Source organism: Phyllopteryx taeniolatus, chromosome 10 (genome assembly GCF_024500385.1).
Source record: "Phyllopteryx taeniolatus isolate TA_2022b chromosome 10, UOR_Ptae_1.2, whole genome shotgun sequence".
Classification (NCBI taxonomy): Eukaryota; Metazoa; Chordata; class Actinopteri; order Syngnathiformes; family Syngnathidae; genus Phyllopteryx; species Phyllopteryx taeniolatus.
Window position 1 is genome coordinate 14,559,448 of NC_084511.1, and position 17,951 is coordinate 14,577,398.

General features: G+C 42.8%; 1 protein-coding gene across 1 annotated transcript in view; it reads left to right on the plus strand.

Moving 5' to 3' along the window:
• Nucleotides 1-5,251: 5,251 nt before the first annotated feature.
• Nucleotides 5,252-17,951, plus strand: part of nr3c1 (nuclear receptor subfamily 3, group C, member 1 (glucocorticoid receptor)) — a 31,193-nt gene continuing 18,493 nt past the window's right edge. Inside the window, exons 1-2 of the mRNA XM_061786964.1 lie at nucleotides 5,252-5,618; nucleotides 6,245-7,368. Of these exons, the coding sequence (XP_061642948.1) occupies nucleotides 5,586-5,618; nucleotides 6,245-7,368 (1,157 nt within the window). The 5' untranslated portion in view covers nucleotides 5,252-5,585. The remainder of the gene's footprint in view (nucleotides 5,619-6,244; nucleotides 7,369-17,951) is intronic.

A 17,951-nucleotide genomic window follows, 5' to 3' on the forward strand; every position in this document is an offset into this window, starting at 1 on the left:
TTTAACACGTCACCATTTTTCTCACTAAAAATATATTTCCAAAGGTGCTATTGACTGGATAATTTCACCAGATGATGGGAACAACCCAAGTAATCCATACATCCAAACAAAGTGGAACAGCAACTCAGAAGTGAAGTTGTGTGTAAAAATGTGAAATGACTCAAGTAAAAGTACTGAACCCCCAACTGCCAACTGGTATTTATTTAATACTTTGTACAAAAGCCTTTGTTTGCAATGACAGCTTCAAGACACCTCCTGTATGGAGAAACTAGCCGCATGCAATGATTGCTCTGGTGTGATTTTGGCCCATTCCTCCACGCAAGCAGTCTTCAAATCTTGAAGGTTCAGTGGACTTCTTTTATGGACCTTGAGTTTCAGTTCTTTCCATAGATTTTTAATTGGATTCAAGTCAGGGGATTGGCTGGGCCATTCTAGCAGCTTTATTTTTTTCTTTGAAACCAATTGAGAGTTTTCTTGACAGTATGTTTTGGATATTATCCTGCTGAAATGTCCACCCTCGTTTCATTTTCATCATCCTCGTAGATGGCAGCAGATTTGTGTCAAGAATGTCTCAATACATTTGCACTATATAGATATAGATATATATATATATATATCTATATGTGTGTGTGTGTGTGTGTGTTGTTCTGTTTTTTTTATGGTCTTTCTGTCATGGATCATGGATTTCAACCTTTCGAAGGTGTGTCTGGAACGTATTCCCCGCAATAAAGATTTAGAGAGAAACAAAGTATTTAGAGGTCCTCCTGAAATTGTTTATTATTATTCATCACCTATTTGTTGGTGTCAACATGTGAGAAAACAAAAGAAGAAGAAAGACATCTTTGCAAGCATGTGTATCCTGGTGAAATAGTATGTATTTTAGGGGGTCGGGAAGATGTCCGGCCTAAAAACTCACTCAGTCGCACCACCTGGAATGTGAGAAAGAAATTAGCCCCCAACACCAGTTTGATTGATCAACACGAAATTGGGCAGACATGTCTCTCATAACATTCATTCATTCATTTCCCCATACAGTTTATCCTCACTTGGGTTGTGGAGCCTATCCCAGTTGACTCTGGGCGAGAGGAAGGGTACACCCTGAACTGGTCGCCAGCCAATCAACAAACCATTCGCACGTACATTCACACCTTTGGACAATTTAATCTTCAAAGAATTTACCGTGCATGTTTTTGGGACGTGGGAGGAAACCGGAGTACCCGGAGAATACCCACGCAGGCACAGGGAGAACATGCAAACTCCACAGAGGCGAGGCCGCATTTGAACCCGGATCCTTCGAACTGTGAGTGAGATGTGCTAACCAGTCGTCCACCGTGCTACCTCTCTATAACAGTGCGTAAGAAAAATTCTCCAGGACCCATGCCCGTAATTGAACAGGATGTTAATCATTTCAGTTTGAAGCAAACGCCAGGGTTTATAGTTTGACAAACTTCAGCTATGAATTTCTCCCAAATGAGCCCCAATCGGAAGCAGGTATCCCAGACAGATGGATGATGCTAATTGGCAAAGCTTTTTTGCCCATGCCATTTAAGGTGTTTTATATTTTGCTTTTAATTGAGTCCATAAAGTCCAACCAGATGTGGATCATTGGTGTTTTCTTCCTATCAAATGAATTGATTTAAAAAAGAAAGAAAGAAAGAAAGAAAGAAAGCCAAAGGGAGGGACCAATTTGAGTCACATTATTCTGGATTATGATGACAGGATTACTCTCGGGAAGGACTGGGGACCATGTTATTGCTTGGGGCTTTCTGTCATACAATTTGTCATATTGCCATCAATAGTTAGAGTTAGGAGGAAGTGAGACATGGGGAGTTTTACGGTGGCCGACAGGGGCAAATACGCTGCAAACGGCCATATGCTGCAAATCCAGGAATGACACAAAACAAAAAACACACAAGCTCATAAAACAACAATAAAACAAAAATGCTGCAAGATAAAAATGCTGCAATCACAAAAAACAACTGCACAGGAAAAATGCTACAAACACACACAAAAAAAAAACAAATCCCTAAAATACCGCAAGAGAGAAATGTGCACGTTCATGCTACACAACGGAAGTTTGCCAGGCCACTAGGGGGCGTGACCTGAATGTTTTGTCATTGGCGAAGCGTATGCTATCAATACGCAACATTTGATTAAAAGCAAAAAATAAATAAATAACTTACATGTGAAATGGACTCCCAGTTTCCTTACGGCGTTCAGCCAAATGCAGCACAATGTGCCGGCATCCTTGGTCTTTTGGTTTTATCGCCGTCCACACACGTGGAATGCTGTGACGACTTTGACCTCCCTAGTTTAGCGTCACCGTCGGCAAGGAGCTCAAAATGGGCGTGTCGTGTCTACCTATGCATACCTGTGATGACTCTGGTCTCACAGAACTGGTCCGTCCCAGAGGACGCGCCCCCTAGTGGCCTGGCGGACTTCTGTTGTGTGGCGTGAACTTGCAACATGGATTTGTGGGTTTTGTTGTGTTTGCAGCATTTTTCGTTTTTTTTCTTCTCCTGTTGTTTTCTATGATTGCAGCATTTTTATCTTGCTGCTTTTTTTTTTTTTGCAGTTTTTTTTTATGTGCTTGTGTGTTTTTCTTGTCTTGCGTCATTACAGCTATGCAGCACAGGCCCACGGCACATTTGCCCCTGTCGGCCACCGTAGAATATGCTATATTTTAGGTTTGACGCTTCTCTGTCAATGTAGAGCGCCATATTAGGTTTATGTAAAGAATTATGCAGGAGCAAGTAATCATCGGCTTGTTTTTCTGCTTCTTTTGCTTGTTGTGTGTTTGGAGCCTCGTTGTTTTAAAGCAGAGGCTTTTATTTCCACAGTCCTGATGACAGTAAAGCACCCTTGACTCCTGCTTTTGAGGAGGCAGCGGTCACACTTTGCCCTGTTAATTCCGAGTACATTGTGCTGGAGAAGGGTTGCTAAGCAGCCACCGGGGACTGAGTGGGATTCAAACAGTCAGGATTTAGAGCTCCACGAGCATGCAGTTTTCTGTGCTGTGCGGTTTCGATGCTTAAATTTGAATGTTGCTGTAATGTATTAAGGCAGGGGTGTCAAACTTGTTTTTATCGTGGGGCCACACGTGGTTGCCCTCAGGAGGCCGGTCTTAACGGGGAGACCACATGAAGGCCTAATCGCTACGGATATAATGGTATGCCAAATACTACTGTTTGGTACGGACCTTGGTTTTAAATTCACAGTACATGTTACAGTATACTGTAATATGCAAAAACAATTGCCATTCAATGTAGATTTATTGGCATTTAGAATAAAACATCAACATCGTAAATGTCTTCTTCTTCCCACATCACATAATTGCCACTGCAGTTGGTTATTATCATTTTTAGTCTATTTGCAGGGATTAGGGACCCAGACCTACCGCAAAAAAAAGCAAAACCTCACCCTAGACACATGGACAGTTTTTAATACTGTCAAACTTTGCAAGGTATGAATAGTTTTTTGAAATAAGATCATCTTAGAGACCTTATTAAACAGAATTGTGCTACTTGATACCACCCAAAAATAAAAATAAAAAGTCTAATTCAACGTTTATTAATTTTGGGAAAATGTTGTCAACCAAATAGTTGATTTATAGCTGTATGATAAGGGTTGCTAATGTACGCTATAATAAAAATGGACTGTTTAGTATAAAATCAAACTTCTCATCCATTGCTGTAAATATAAAACATTAAATGTTATTACATCATGAATATGCTGAAATTATTCCCTTACTAAGTAATTTATGCATGGCTTAGCTCCTGAACCAACCTAACCAACTTCAGTCCTGAACAAACCAATGTTTTTCAAGCGGTTTCACTTGACAGTGTGCCACCGCTTGACCCAGGTCAATATGCCAGCATCCAAAGTTGGTCGACCTTCACGGAGGACGGGCTAGCTACAATCCAAGACCGTCACGGCCAAAACCACAACCAGAGGTGCGCTCTGACAACTTGGCACACTGTCCTCTTCACTGTGAAAAATGAGGGCGAGGGAACCTTCATCCAAAAGGAGTGTCAAGGTGGAAATGTCAGAAATGCATGGTTTTCCTGTGCGTTCAATGTTTTTTCAAAGTTTCAACAGAGACCAGCAATACTAGTTCAATCACTCCATCAGGAATGTGTTTGGAAGTTTTTGCACTTTAGGATATAATCAGAAGAATTGTGCCTTTAACAGATTGCAATGCAATATTTCCTTGTTCGAGGCAATATTTTCCTTGGTTGAAACTGGTTGTTATGTGTCATGCAACCGGTAATAAAGTGTATCAAATTCTTCAGACATTTTTGGCTGTTTACTTCTTTATAAAATAGAATTTCCATTGAATTTATCTACAGTTTCAGGTATTTGTATGCAGTTCTGTGTTGTACTTCAGTTGTGTTCTTCTTAAGTCAAATCACAACCGTTTGACTGACATCACTATTTAAAAAAACATGGATGGAGTCTGTTGGGGGGGGGGGGGGGGGGGGGGGGGGGCATTGATTGTGACTCACCCAACCGTAAAAGTAATGCGACAAAATAACTTCGCTATTGTTCTTTTCTCGGTGTGACTCGGGTTAAGATGAATGCCAAGGAAGGACAGCGAATAAAATGCCTTTCCAAACAAGCAGTACAGAAAATGGATAGATGGACAATCAAAATGATTTTATAGTAAAATTTTGATACAGATTGGCATCATGAATAGTATATGTATTTAATTCATCTGTACCGGTATAATATTAGTTTCAGGTTTGTTTTAAATGGACTAATGAAATCAATTAACTTTTTTACCATGTTATAATCCATTGAGACGCACCTGTATTTTGTGGCTTGACTGTAGTCATCCGTAAATGCCAAAAGATGTCGCTGCTGGTTACAAATAGGACTGCTATGCTATAGGTCATAGATATGAAGACAAGGTATAGCTGCGCGCTGTAGCAGCCAGGTTAACTGGCATGCCTACGTGGCGGCCATTTTGGGAAGGTCGTTGTTCCCATCAAAAGCATTGAAATAAAATAGTAACTCGTTCATTTCTCAACCGGTTTTTATGAGGTTTACTATTTTTTTATCAAACCGTGTGCTGTATCCGTACATAACATTTGCTAATATATCCCCCAAAATATTTGTATCAGTGAAGGATTACACAGTTTCCTTATCATAATTGTACGGCAGCACACCCATGGACCGCACTGACGACTGTGACCCGCCTAGTTTATCGTCGTCGTTGGCACGCAGATCAAAGGCAGTCGTCATATCTACCTATTTATATCTATGGTGTGGGCTCGCTTGCTTAGTTCTCCATTTTGTATGTTTAGCTCGAAGGTTAGCGCGTACAGGACTTCCTTAAAGGCTAGCTTGGGAGCACCATAGCTCAGCTTGTTTACTTGCAGAGGCACTGTGATTGTCAGGCTTTCATCAAGAATCGAGAGACGTAATAACAAAAGCTCCCTGTACAGCATCAACTCGGCTCAGTTTCCTCTTTTCATCGACACGTAGGAGGAGGATACGACGCCAGAGGAATTCGCAAATAGCAAGTCAGTATTGGCATGTTGTGGTCGGCCACTTAGAAGCATAATAATGATGACAGACGACCAATGGACTCTCATCAACAAGAAGTCGTTTCAAGGGTAAATCAAAGTTTTTCCTCGAGGTTTGACGAGATGCGCTTGTTGTGTAAAATACGCAGCTATCGTGGGTATTTTAGTTTTAGTGTCATTCGAGACATGTTGGCACGCCATCCACATTACTAGGTACGGTAACAACCACCAATAAGGCAACCTTTATTTGCTACAACCTCTAATGTCTTTCCTCTGTGTGTGTGCATTTTTGCTGTCAGGGCAGCTTTAATCGTGGTGTGTGGCCGTTTGCTAACGTTGTTATTGGGGGGAGGGGAGGGCATCTGGCTAACTTTTAACTAATTGCCCCGTTTTTATTCTATCAATCGTCCTTTATGTTAAGAAACACTAAGTTCTTCACAAAACGTTTAGTACAAAAACAAAAAAAAACCTCCCACCCGCCTGCAGTCTCGAAGCACCCCATTCCCTTGGTCACGTCACACCCCGTCCCGTGAGTAAAAGATGTAGACTAAAAAGATGATTGAAAGACATGACATGGCTGAAAACATATTGGTGTGAGGAATCGAAATTTGCATTCTATGGGGCTTGATGCATCATATTGGCTGTATATGCTATCAAACCTGCAACTGTTCACACTTTCCATCTCTCTCTCTCTCCCTCTCTCTCCATACAAAAAGATGGACAACGGTGAAGTAAATATAACATTAAGGAGAGATGACCATTCAGGTAAACTGGTCTACACCCAAATCCCAGCGGGGGGCAGTCAATTGAAAGTGCCGCCTCACAGTGCCATTAGTTCTACGGCTTCTGGTATTCTCCCATCCAGCCCATTAATGCAGCCTGGACAGTCTAACGGCCACAACAGCAGCTCTGCTCCAGTGGAAGTCACCGCGTCCTCCATCACTGCCACGGTTAGCACTTTGCAGGAAGATCCACAACCTAAGGGCCTGACCAAAGATCAGAAGCTGCTCTCATCCAGTCGCCTAAACTTCCAGGAGCAGTTGCAGTCAGGTGACAGAATAGCACACCTAACCCCATCGTCCATGGATTCCCTTATTGGGGGGTCAGATCCTAGCTTTTTCACCATGAAAACTGAGGATTTCTCTTTGGAAAAAGTAGGTCACGATCCTACTGACCTCGATCATGCCATTGAGCACATTGGCAAAGACATGGACATGAACCAGAAATTTTTCAGTGATAACACTCTGGATCTGCTCAGTGACTTCGAGCTCACCGGCTCCCCATCAGATTTTTACGTAGGGGATGATGCTTTCCTTTCCACCCTGGCTGATGACGGGCTGCTTGTGGATGTCACCTCAGAGAAGGAAATCAACCCAGTTACCACTGAAAGCACTAACGGCAGTGGCCCACTTGCTTTCAGTGGGAATAACAACGTAGCAAGTCCTGATCAGTCCAGCTCAGGCATATCCACCACCTTAACCCCGACAACCACTTTGGTGAAGAAAGAAAAAGATGGCGGCTTCATTCAGCTCTGTACTCAAGATGTGATTAAACAAGAGAAGATGTCTTACTGCCAAATAAGCAGCACCACATCCCCAGACCTGCCCACGTCTAGTCCCATCTCCATCTGTGGGGTGAGCACCTCGGGAGGTCAGAGCTTCCACTTTGGACTCGATACAAAGCCACTGAAGGATCAGAAGTCTGTCACCTGCCAGTTTATTCCTGTTGCCACCGTTGGTGCACCCTGGATCAGAGGCCTGACTCCTGGGCCAGTGTCAGACTTGCTTCAGGCCTCTGAGTCATTCTCAGCCACTCCTACCTACAACACCAACTTTTCCAGGTAAGACAAGTTAGCAGTGCTTCGCTGAGTCGTGAGCGATTGTCATTCTAGTCTTACTGACTTGCTGCACCGACATTTATTATTTTGTTTTATTTAACTTACTTTGCATTGCAGACAGCTCAGAATTATTAGTGTTCCATTCAGAAACAGGGCAGCAGTGAGAAGTAAGCCTCAGGTGTTAAACTTCACAACCTGATTGTGGCTATTACAGGCAGTGTAATAGGGGGCTGTTAGTTATGGTCACTTTTCATTCAACAGCATATATCTCAGTTGAGTTGGTTCTTTTTATCGTAAAACAAAGACAAATAATGCTTCTTCAAATTTAGCAGAAGTTTTCCTTGTTTTTCTTGTTCATTGATTCTGTTATGTAAAGAATCGCTTTAAATCGCACCACACTCCCCCTAAGAGGCCAAGGCATGCACAGCAGGCGCAGCATTCCCCCCCCACCCCTAACTGTCTGACATGAAAACAGACTGAAATCTTCCTGTTTTAGGTGAATTAGGATTACCAAAATTATTTATTTGCTAAATAATTTTATTTCTATTGTTTGATATTATTATTTCACATGTTACTCATTGATTTTTTTAGTTGTTCTTTTAAATATTGAAAGTTGAGTTTTGGTCGGTGTATGTATCGGATCAGGACTCTGTACCGGTAGATGCTTATAATCAAAGACTCAGACGCAAAAAAATGTGATCGGGACATCCGTAGTTTTCATCTTGAACACTTATAAAGGACTTTCAAGCAGATTGGTGGCTGAAACATCAGGATGTCGATGTTTCATTTAATTTGGTTTTAATGAGTTTGGATTTTGCTTAGTAAAACTGCTCATTGTTGTATTATGAGATTATCTAAATGCTTTTAGCTTGTATTGTCAGACCTGTTCTATGTGTTTGTTTTAGGGCTGGGTGATCTAGCACAAAAAAAAATCACTTCTTTTTTTTTTTCCATATCGTTTAATCTCGATTATTATCAAAATTTTTAAAAATGTACTGAAAACTAAAAACGTTAGAGTGGTTCAAGATTTTCTTAACACCTTTTGTTAAACAACACTCATAGTCAGTAAATAAAACGGTAATCCCAACATGATATTAGCATTATAAGCAAATAAAATACACACAAAAATATAAGAACACTTCACTCAACAGTACAGCCAATGTAGAGAAATATAACACTAGTTTGAAGTCCTGAGTATTTTTGGAGGTACAACATGCAAAATTAACCTTGAATGGGAAATATTATCATTCTCCAGTTATGAGGCTACGTATCCTTTTAACATTATTGCTACTTTCAGATGTGCATTGTCTTTAATAAGACAGATGAACTAGTTTTGCCATTCTGAATCACCTGAATAATAGTGACACGATTGATTGTTGTTGCTGGTGGCTTCACCGCTAGCAGTGGCTAACTGCTAATGCTACTTCAGCTGGCAACTCGGGATAGCGCTTTGAGATTCACTTGCATAATGGATAATTTAGTCGCATTTGGTGCCTGGGGAGTCTTAATTTTGGAGCCGGTGCTTAAGGACTCTGCACCATTTGCACAATTTCTGTATGAGAATTATCACACTAATAGTGGAACTGTGGACAACTGGTCAGCACATATGCTTCACAGTTCCAAGGACCCAGGTTCAAATCTGGCCTCGCCTGTGTGGAGTTTGCTTATTCTCCCTGCCCCTGCGTGTTTTTTTTTCTCCAGGTACTTCGGTTCCCTCCCGCATCCCCAAAACAGTCATGGTAGTCATTGAAGATTCTAAACTGTTCGTAGGGGTGAATGTGAGTGCGAATGTTTGTTTGTCTATATGTGCCCTGCAGTTGGCTGGCGACCAGTTAAGGGTGCCTCAGAGTCAGCGGTGATAGGCTCCAGCACGCCCACGACCCAAGTGAGGATAAGTGGAACGATGGATGGATTAATTATCACATTACTAGTGTTGCTCGACGACTCTCTGGATCATTTGCACCATTGTCATTGTATCAGCATTACCACATTACTGGTACCCTTACATTGCTCAATGACTCTCCGTACTTGTTTTAAATGTATATTGACATAGTGGCTTATTTTGTAGTACTAGAGTGGCTCCAACTACCGGAGACAAAATTCATTGTGTGTTTAACTTACTTGGCCAATGAAGATGATTATGATTTACTCCTAAGCATGTGGACTTAGCCTGCAACTGCTTTCAGCAGTGCCACATTTTGATCCCCAGTGGTCTGACCAAATCAGTCGTATTTTTTTGTCTGTCATGTAGTCCCGATAAACACATTCTGGTTCTGAATTTCCCGCGGGCTGTTGACTCAACTTTAGTGTGAATGTGGGGCATTGTTTGTGTCCATCTCATTGAATAGAGTAGTTCCCACATCGTAGATGCAAGACAGAATTTTGTAGGCTTCAATTCATCAGTCTTTCCTATTTTTTTACGCTTTCTATTTGTTTGATAAGTCACTGTTAGTTGCATCTCAAACTGGATTGACTGAATAAATCACACCCTGGCGAATAAATGCAGCAGTATAAGAATGTAAAACTGAAACCACTCAAACGAAGGTGATCAGAGAGACAGGCAGGAGAGTACTTGGTCTATCTAATGATAGGAAAGGGGAGAAGGAGACTTGGTGGTGGATCGGCATAGTACAGGAAATCATACAAGGAAATAGGTTAGCTAAGAAGTGAGAGACTGAGGAGAGGAGAAGTAAGACGAAGGTAGAGGTGGCAAAGGCTAAACAAGAGGTATATGATGACATGTATGCCAGGTTGGACACTAAAGAAGGAGAAAAAGATCTGTTCAGGTTGTCCATACAGAGGGATAGAAATGAGAAGAATGTGAAGCAGGTTAGGGTGATGAAGGATAGAGATGTGTTGACTGGTGCCAGTAGTGTGCTGGATAGATGGAAAGAATACTTTGAGGAGTTTGATGAATGAGGAAAATGAGAAGGAAGAGCAGAAGAGGCAAGTGTGATGGATGAGGAAGGAGCAATGATTAGTAAGGGGGAAGTAAGACGTTAGAAAGAACAAAATGGAAAGGCAGTTGGTCCTGATGACATAACTGTAGAGGTATGGAAGCATCTAGGAGAGGTGGCTGTGTTGTTTTTGACCAGCATGTTCAACAGAATTCTAGCGGGTGAGAAGATGTCTGAGGAATGGAGGAAAATTGTGCCCTTGCCCATTTTTAAGAACAAGGGTGATGTGCAGAGAGCTGTGGGAACTATAGAGAAATAAAGTTGAGCCACACAATGAAGTTATGGGAAAGAGTAGTGGAGGCTAGACTCAGGACAGAAGTAAGTATTTGCGAGCAACAGGTTTCATGCCTAAAAAGAGTACCGCAGATGCATTATTTACCCTGAGGGTGTTTGAGAAGTACAGAGAAGGTCAGAAGGACCTACATTTGGTCTTTGTAGAGCTAGAGAAAGCTTATGACAGCTTATCACAGAGAGGAACTGTGGTACAGCATGCAGAAGTCTGGAGTGGCAGAGAAGTATGAATAATACAGGACATGTACGAGGGCAGCAGAACAGTGGAGAGGTATGCTGTAGGTATGACATAGGAATTTAAGGTGGATGTGGGACTGCATCAGGGATCAGCCATGACCCCCTTCCTGTTTGCAGTGGGGATGGATAGGCTGACAGATGAGGTTAGACTGGAATTCCCGTGGACCATGGCGTTCGCTGATGAAATTGTGATCTGCAGTGAAAGTGGGGAGCAGGTGGAGAAACGGTTAGAAAGGAGAGGAATCAAGATTAGCCAAAAGTAAGACAGAATATATGTGCATAAATGAGAGGGGTCAAGGGGGTAGAGTGAGGCTAAAGGGAGAAGAGATGGCGAGGGTTGCAGACTTTAAATACTTGGGGTCAACAGTCCAGAGCAATGATGAGTGTAGTAAGGAAGTGAAGAAACAGGTCCAAGTAGGTTGGAAAGGGTGGAGGAAGGTGTCAGATGTGTTATGTGACAGAAGAGTCTCTACTAGGTTGAAGGGCAAAGCTTATTAGACAGTGATGAGGCCAACCTTGATGTATGGATTAGAGATAGTGGCACTGAAGAGACTACAGGAAGCAGAGCTGGTGAAAATGATGACGTTGAGGTTCTCTCTAGGAGTAACCAGGTTGGCTAGGATTAGAAATGAGCTCATCAGAGGGACGGCCAAGGTTAGATGTTTTGGCGACAAAGTTAGAGAGAGAAGACGTCGGTGGTTTGGGCACATCCAGAGGCGAGAGATCGAGTATATTGGTAGAAGGATGATGAGGATGGAGCTGATGAAGCTGTCAGGCAAGAGAACTCGAGGACGCCCAAAGAGAAGGTTGATAAATAGTGAGAGAAGACATTAGGGCAGTTGGTGTTAGAGAGAAGGATCCAGGAGATAGTCTTACATGGAAAAGGATTACATGCTGTGGCGACCCCCAACAGGACAAGCCCAAAGGAAAAGAAGAAGACGACCCCCTTTTGGTTACTATTCAATATGACTTCCCCCTACAGGACGGATGTCTCTTAGAATTTTAATCCAACCCTTCGCCATAGTTTCTTCTAGATTGGATAAAATGTGGGGTGGCAGGAGACTGAATTGTAAGAGAACATTTAAATCTGGTCAAATCTTTTATCCTTAAAAAATAATTAATACTTATTAATATAGCAGTAAAGGCTTCTTTATACTTGCGCGGGCAGCGACCGTGCTGACGTCACTGCGGCTACCCTGCGCGTAGTTTGCCTTTATTCTTGAGCCCAACCCACCCGTGCAGTTTTGAAAATGTACTGCAGTTCACCTCCAAGTCGGGGGTGTCACTACGGCTGGTATTAGCTAGGACACCACAGGGTGGAGTTTCCTCTGCATTTTTTTGGTCATTTCCGTTAGCCGTTTTTACTTTCCTTTCCGTAACAAGGAACAAAGCAACAACAATGTCGTGGAACAGTGTCTGCTTGAACAAGTGGCCCTAGATGACCAGATGATGCGTTTAATTATGCTGCAAAATCGATCAAGAAGGCGGCAGCGTAGATGGTATGTAGAACCAAGGGGCACGTTGAGTACGTCATCACAACATGTGACTAAAACGGACCAATCACGAGAGATGATCTACGCGGCATTCTACGCGCAGCAACAATTTTTGCCGTGTGCTTGGATAGTGACGCAGAGGGGCCGTGTGGGCCAATGTGTCGGTCACGTGATGCAATGCGGGCGTTGTCGAGCGCAGGAGTATGAAGAGGCCTTAAGGAAAATGGTTTTGATTTTGTTCCAGGGCTCCCCCGTCAGTTAAGAAGCATAATTTACTTGTAGACTCTATGGTACTAACAAAGAAATGGCAGCCCCCTATACAAAGTCTGGGATGACACATAATGCTATGGGTGGTTGGTGTGCTGTATAATGTATGTGTGTATACGTGTATATTATATATACACACATATACAGACACTTTCCAAAAAAGTAGAATCATGGAAAAGTTTATTTCCATAATTCCATTCAAAAAGTTAAACTTTCATAGATTATAGATTCAGGGCCCACAATTTATACAATTTCAAGTATTTGTTTATTTTTACATAATTTGGGCTTCCAGCTCATAAAACCCACAAAATCAGGAATTAAAAAAATTAGAATACTGTGAAGAAATCAGCCCAAATTTTTCAGGACATAAATGTTTTCAACTGATTGTCACACACTAATCATCTACTAAACTCAAAGCACCTGCACAGGTTTCCCCCAGGTGTCATTAAATTGCTTCAGTTTGGTTCAGTTGTCTCACCAAAGTCTTTGGGCTGCTTTTTATACACCAAAGTCTTTGGGCTGCTTTTTATATCACCTTGAATTCATCAGTTAGCTTTGTTTATAATGCATGAGGGTGTGGGTGTGTGCATGTGTACGTGTTCAGAGGAAGTCAGGCGGAACCACAGAGCTCCGGCGTGAAGCCCTCACATCCCTGACCTACTTTTCCTTCCCGCCTGTCCACAGCTGGCGCCTGTTGAACGCACTCGATCGGATGCCAGCCATTCCAGTCACTACTGCTCTGTTACCGCATCGACCCCACACCACAATTGAGCATTTTCATACTTGGGTTTAGTTTGACACCAATTAAGATTGGACTTCAGAAACTTTTCCCTTCAAGTTATGCATGCAGGTCAAGCTTCTCGTCTTACTATTGTTTACATGTCGAGTCAGCAAACTTTATAAGGTTCCTCCCACACGTCCAACTCGAGCTGCGACACCGTGTGCACAGTAGCGTTCTTAAGGCAGGAAACCTCCTCCCACCCACACACACACACACACACCACCAATTATGGCGACTAATGTGGAAAGCAAGTCCTTTAGGGTTGTTTTTCTTGTGCTCCGCCATTAGTAGAATTTAAAAAAAGTTTGTTGCTGTTTGGGGCTACAAAATGTAGCTGTGTCATAAAAAGGAAGGTGATGGCTCTTATTAGAAACAAAATTAATAAATACCTCAAAGGGTCTGATGAATTAAACCCTGGCTGCCAAGTCAGTGGTAACTGATATGGACTTTATATAATATATTGGAGTCTGACAATGCATTTTTAAAAAAAAAGTAATTTAACAGAAATTGAAACATAATCCCTTTTATGCTGGAACAGTTTTACTGTGTCACAGTGCAGTTTTTAAGCTTCCGGTGTGGTTTCTTAGTATTATAATTGATGTTTATTGAAAGTCAGAATCGATCAGTCAAACAGAACAAAGTTTCTAGAGGGGAGAGAGAAACGAAGACAAAGCACTAATTGTAAAGAGGGTGAGAAAAGTAAATTATTACATATCTACAACAATGAAACAGATATGAGTGTTGCATGGGGCTGTAGTTCTACACCCTGTGAGGGAAGGACAGGACAAGATAGAACAGGACAAGGACAGTAGAAGAAGCATTCAGGACAAGGGTCGTGAACCCAGCTGTACAACTTAAGTGTGGTGGGAATGAATATGTAAATTATAAAAGTCCATAGGACGAGAGTGTGAGTGAGGGGATACACAAACAAGTCGCATATTCATGAGTTATTTGTCGCAATAAGTGAGTGGCCCCACACCCAGCGAAAACGTCCCAGGGGTGTGTGCCTGCAGACACATGCAAGTGAATTCACATCGTTTTACATGCACAAAGACTGACAGAAGAGTCCTGTAATTGCTGTGCCTGCACCGCGGAGGCTGAGGACCCCACCCAATCGATCGAGGGGCGGGATCGGGCTCAGGGGTCCACCCGCGAGCAGCCTGATGGACGGGACACGTCCCACACCGAGGGACCCAGGGTGGTCCGCTGGCCCCACCTAGGCGCCCCGACACCTGGCCACCCACCCGTGCTGAAACCCGGTCCGGCATCCACACCCTCCCGACATCATACCAGTCCGCCAGGAACCCTTGGAGATATATATATATAGATAGATAGATAGATGGATATATATATATATATAAATATATATATATATGTGTGTGTGTGTGTGTGTGTGTGTACGCACATGTGACTAGTGAGAAAAAAATAAACATTGAGTGGGGTCAGTGTGTACAGTGAGTGATTAAGAGGCATGGCTCCTGGAGGTCGGGCCCATCCACCACCAACGAGGAGGGCTGCCCCACCCAGCCCCGCAGCACCCACTACCCGCCACCGAGTATGGGAGGTAAACCCCCCCCCCCCCCCCCTTCCTCCAACCCAGGTAGGGACAAAAACCCCACAGCAGGCCCCACAGCCCGCAGGGGACCACCCGGCCCCCCCCACGGGAAGAGGAAGAAGCGCCCGCAGCGGGACGCAAGGAACAGAGAGAAGAGGAGAAAGTAGGCCCGATGAGCGACAGGGGGGCCCCACCACCAACACCCAGGCGGGCGCCAGCTGACTGCACCCACGGAACATGGGCTAGTCACCATCACTACACCAATGCTCCCCGGGAGGTCACCCCAGTGGTTCCCCTCCAACTCCAAGATCGAGAAGGAGTGAAAGAAAGTCCCGCCCCCACAGACGCCGGACAATGACATGCATCTCAAAGTGCTTTCGATAGTCAAAATCAGTCCCCTCCCACCACTTACCCACACAGATACATACATGCACACGCACACACACACACACACACACGTACAGTTTAAAAAGTGAGAAAATAATAATGTAACGACCTATGACTGGGCACAGAGAAACCAAGTGGGAAACGCCATCTCAGGGAGAAATGCAGAAAGAGCAGATAGCAGATCGCAGCCACAGGGTACAGGCATGGAGCCCGAGTGTAGTGCCGTATGGAGAGCCACAAATGGCGACTGAGGACCCAATAAGGCAGGACCACGACCGTGGTCAATTACAGCTCCCCAGTGCAGAGGGCTCCCTCTGAGGAAACACTGAAAGATACTAAAAATAATCATAAAACATTGAAAATAAAGTTAAAAGGATAAAACACTTAAAAGTACGTTAAAAGGAAAATTAAATCTTAGTTAAAAGCTAAGTTAAAAAGGTGGGTCTTGAGCAATTTCTTAAAAACATGATCTGCAGCCCTACGGTGCTCCAGCAGGTTGTTCCACAGACGGAGGCCGTAAAACTGGAGCAATACCTCACCCTGAGTGTATGTTGACTTTGGGCAGCCGTAGCCCAATGGTTAAGATCATCGCCTGCCACCAGGTTCAAGACCCCATCAAGACCATCCGCCAACATCCCCGGACTCACGGTTGTGGTGTCCTTGAGCAAGACACTGATACCCCAAAATGTTCCCCGGGCGCTTCAGCTGCCCCCTGCTCCAGTGTGTTCCACTAACATGTGTATGTGTTCACTGTGATGGGTTAAATGCAGAGAACAAATTTCATGTGCATGCATGCATGTTCATGACAATAAAATGTGATTCTTCTTCTTCTTCTTCTTTTGGATTAACTAAAAGGCCCCAGCCAGAGGACCTCGAGGCCTGTGAAGGTTGATATGGTAAAAGCAGCGATGAACGATAAGAAGGCCCAAGACCATTAAGACACTTAAAAACCAGCAGAAGAATCTTAAAGTCAATCTAGAAACACACAGCGAGCCAATGCAGTGATTTTAAAATTGGAGTAATGTGTTCCAGCCTTCTGGTTTTTGTCTGGACACATGCTGCTGAGTTCTGTAGTTAAAAAAAAAATAAATTTAAAAATAGAGTTATTATCATTATTATTTTTATTTTTTTGTGACGACCAAAAAGGGCATTACAATAGTCAATCTGACTGGAAATAAAAGTATGCATTAGCCTCTCAGTGTTGGCCCGAGAGATAATGGGGCGGACTCTGTTTTTGATGTGTGGAATAAAACTGGCCCACGACCCTAGTGAAGATAAAGCGGTACAGAAAATGGATTGATGGAATATAAGTGAGCTTAGAGTCTAAAATAACAGCCAGGTTTTTCACCAGCAGAAAAAGTTTAAATTGATAGCCCTTGTGAGTTTAGTCAGAAGTTTCTCTGTTAGGGCATCAGGGCCGATGACTAAAACTTCAGTATTGCCCAGGTTAAGCTGGAGAAAGTTCTCTGCCATTCAGGATTTGTTTTCTAAAATACAGTTTAAAAGAGTATCCATTGGCCTAGTGTCATCAGGAGACACTATGTATAGCTACGTATCATCAGCGTAGCTGTGGAAGTTCACTCCATGACACAGATTTCACCTATTATGGGTCTGGAACCTAACCTCTGCGATAAATGAGGGATCAACAAGTACTGGCGATCATATGCCCATTTGCTGTGGATAATGTCTTTACTATTTTTGGCGTCGCGGGTGAAGAATTTTGGTCAAAATATCCGTAATTGTCACAAGTCAATGTGGCCGACCTGGGCGCCGAAATCTAGGACAAAAAGTCATAATTACAAAAAGTTGTTGATGAGGTAAAATTTTAGGCCATAGTAGTAAAGACGATCAAGAGATAAATACACTAAATTCATGGCAGTCCAATGCAATTGTAATCTAAACAACAAGATTTCTTAAACTTAAATGGGAAAAATCATTAGCAATAAATTTTATTTATGAAGAACAACTTTATCCAATAATAAAACAAAATCGGCAGTGAGCTTAAAAGCTAAACTTCACCTATTGGTGTTAAAACGTTTTAGCATTATAGTTTGAACAAGTGACAAATTGTGGAATTTAGCCATTCGACCTGGAAATACATTGATAAAGAGCACCCTTTACAAAATAAATGTTTTGCATCAGTCTTATCCCGATTTAAATTCTGCCACAGCTTTGTTGATAGAACCCATTTAATGAGTAAAGAGGCGGCATAACGAATGTGTGCCGAAAAGTACTGTATTTCAGTTCGGAACAGTTGACTTATAGTCATAAACAACTTTAGACAATTGAAATGCAGGAAAGTGAGTACCATAGGCATAAACCGGACCCACTTTTCAGCTTGGTGGCAACAGTTTAGACCAGAAACTAGCACAGTTGTTTTGATGCAAAAAAAAAAAAAAAAACTCAAAACATCCAGTTGCCTTCATGTATAGTCTTTGCCTCAACAAATATTGTCTCTCCACTCTGAAATAGCAGTGCTGTTCTCCATGTGAGAGTGATGCAGCGCATGCAAACAAGTTCCTATTTCTATATTGGTGGCTCTTAGCTCTGAGAAAGAGGACATCGCCCTTTCTCTGCTCTCCTTTGCATGACACAAGTGGACTCAGTTATATCAGTTT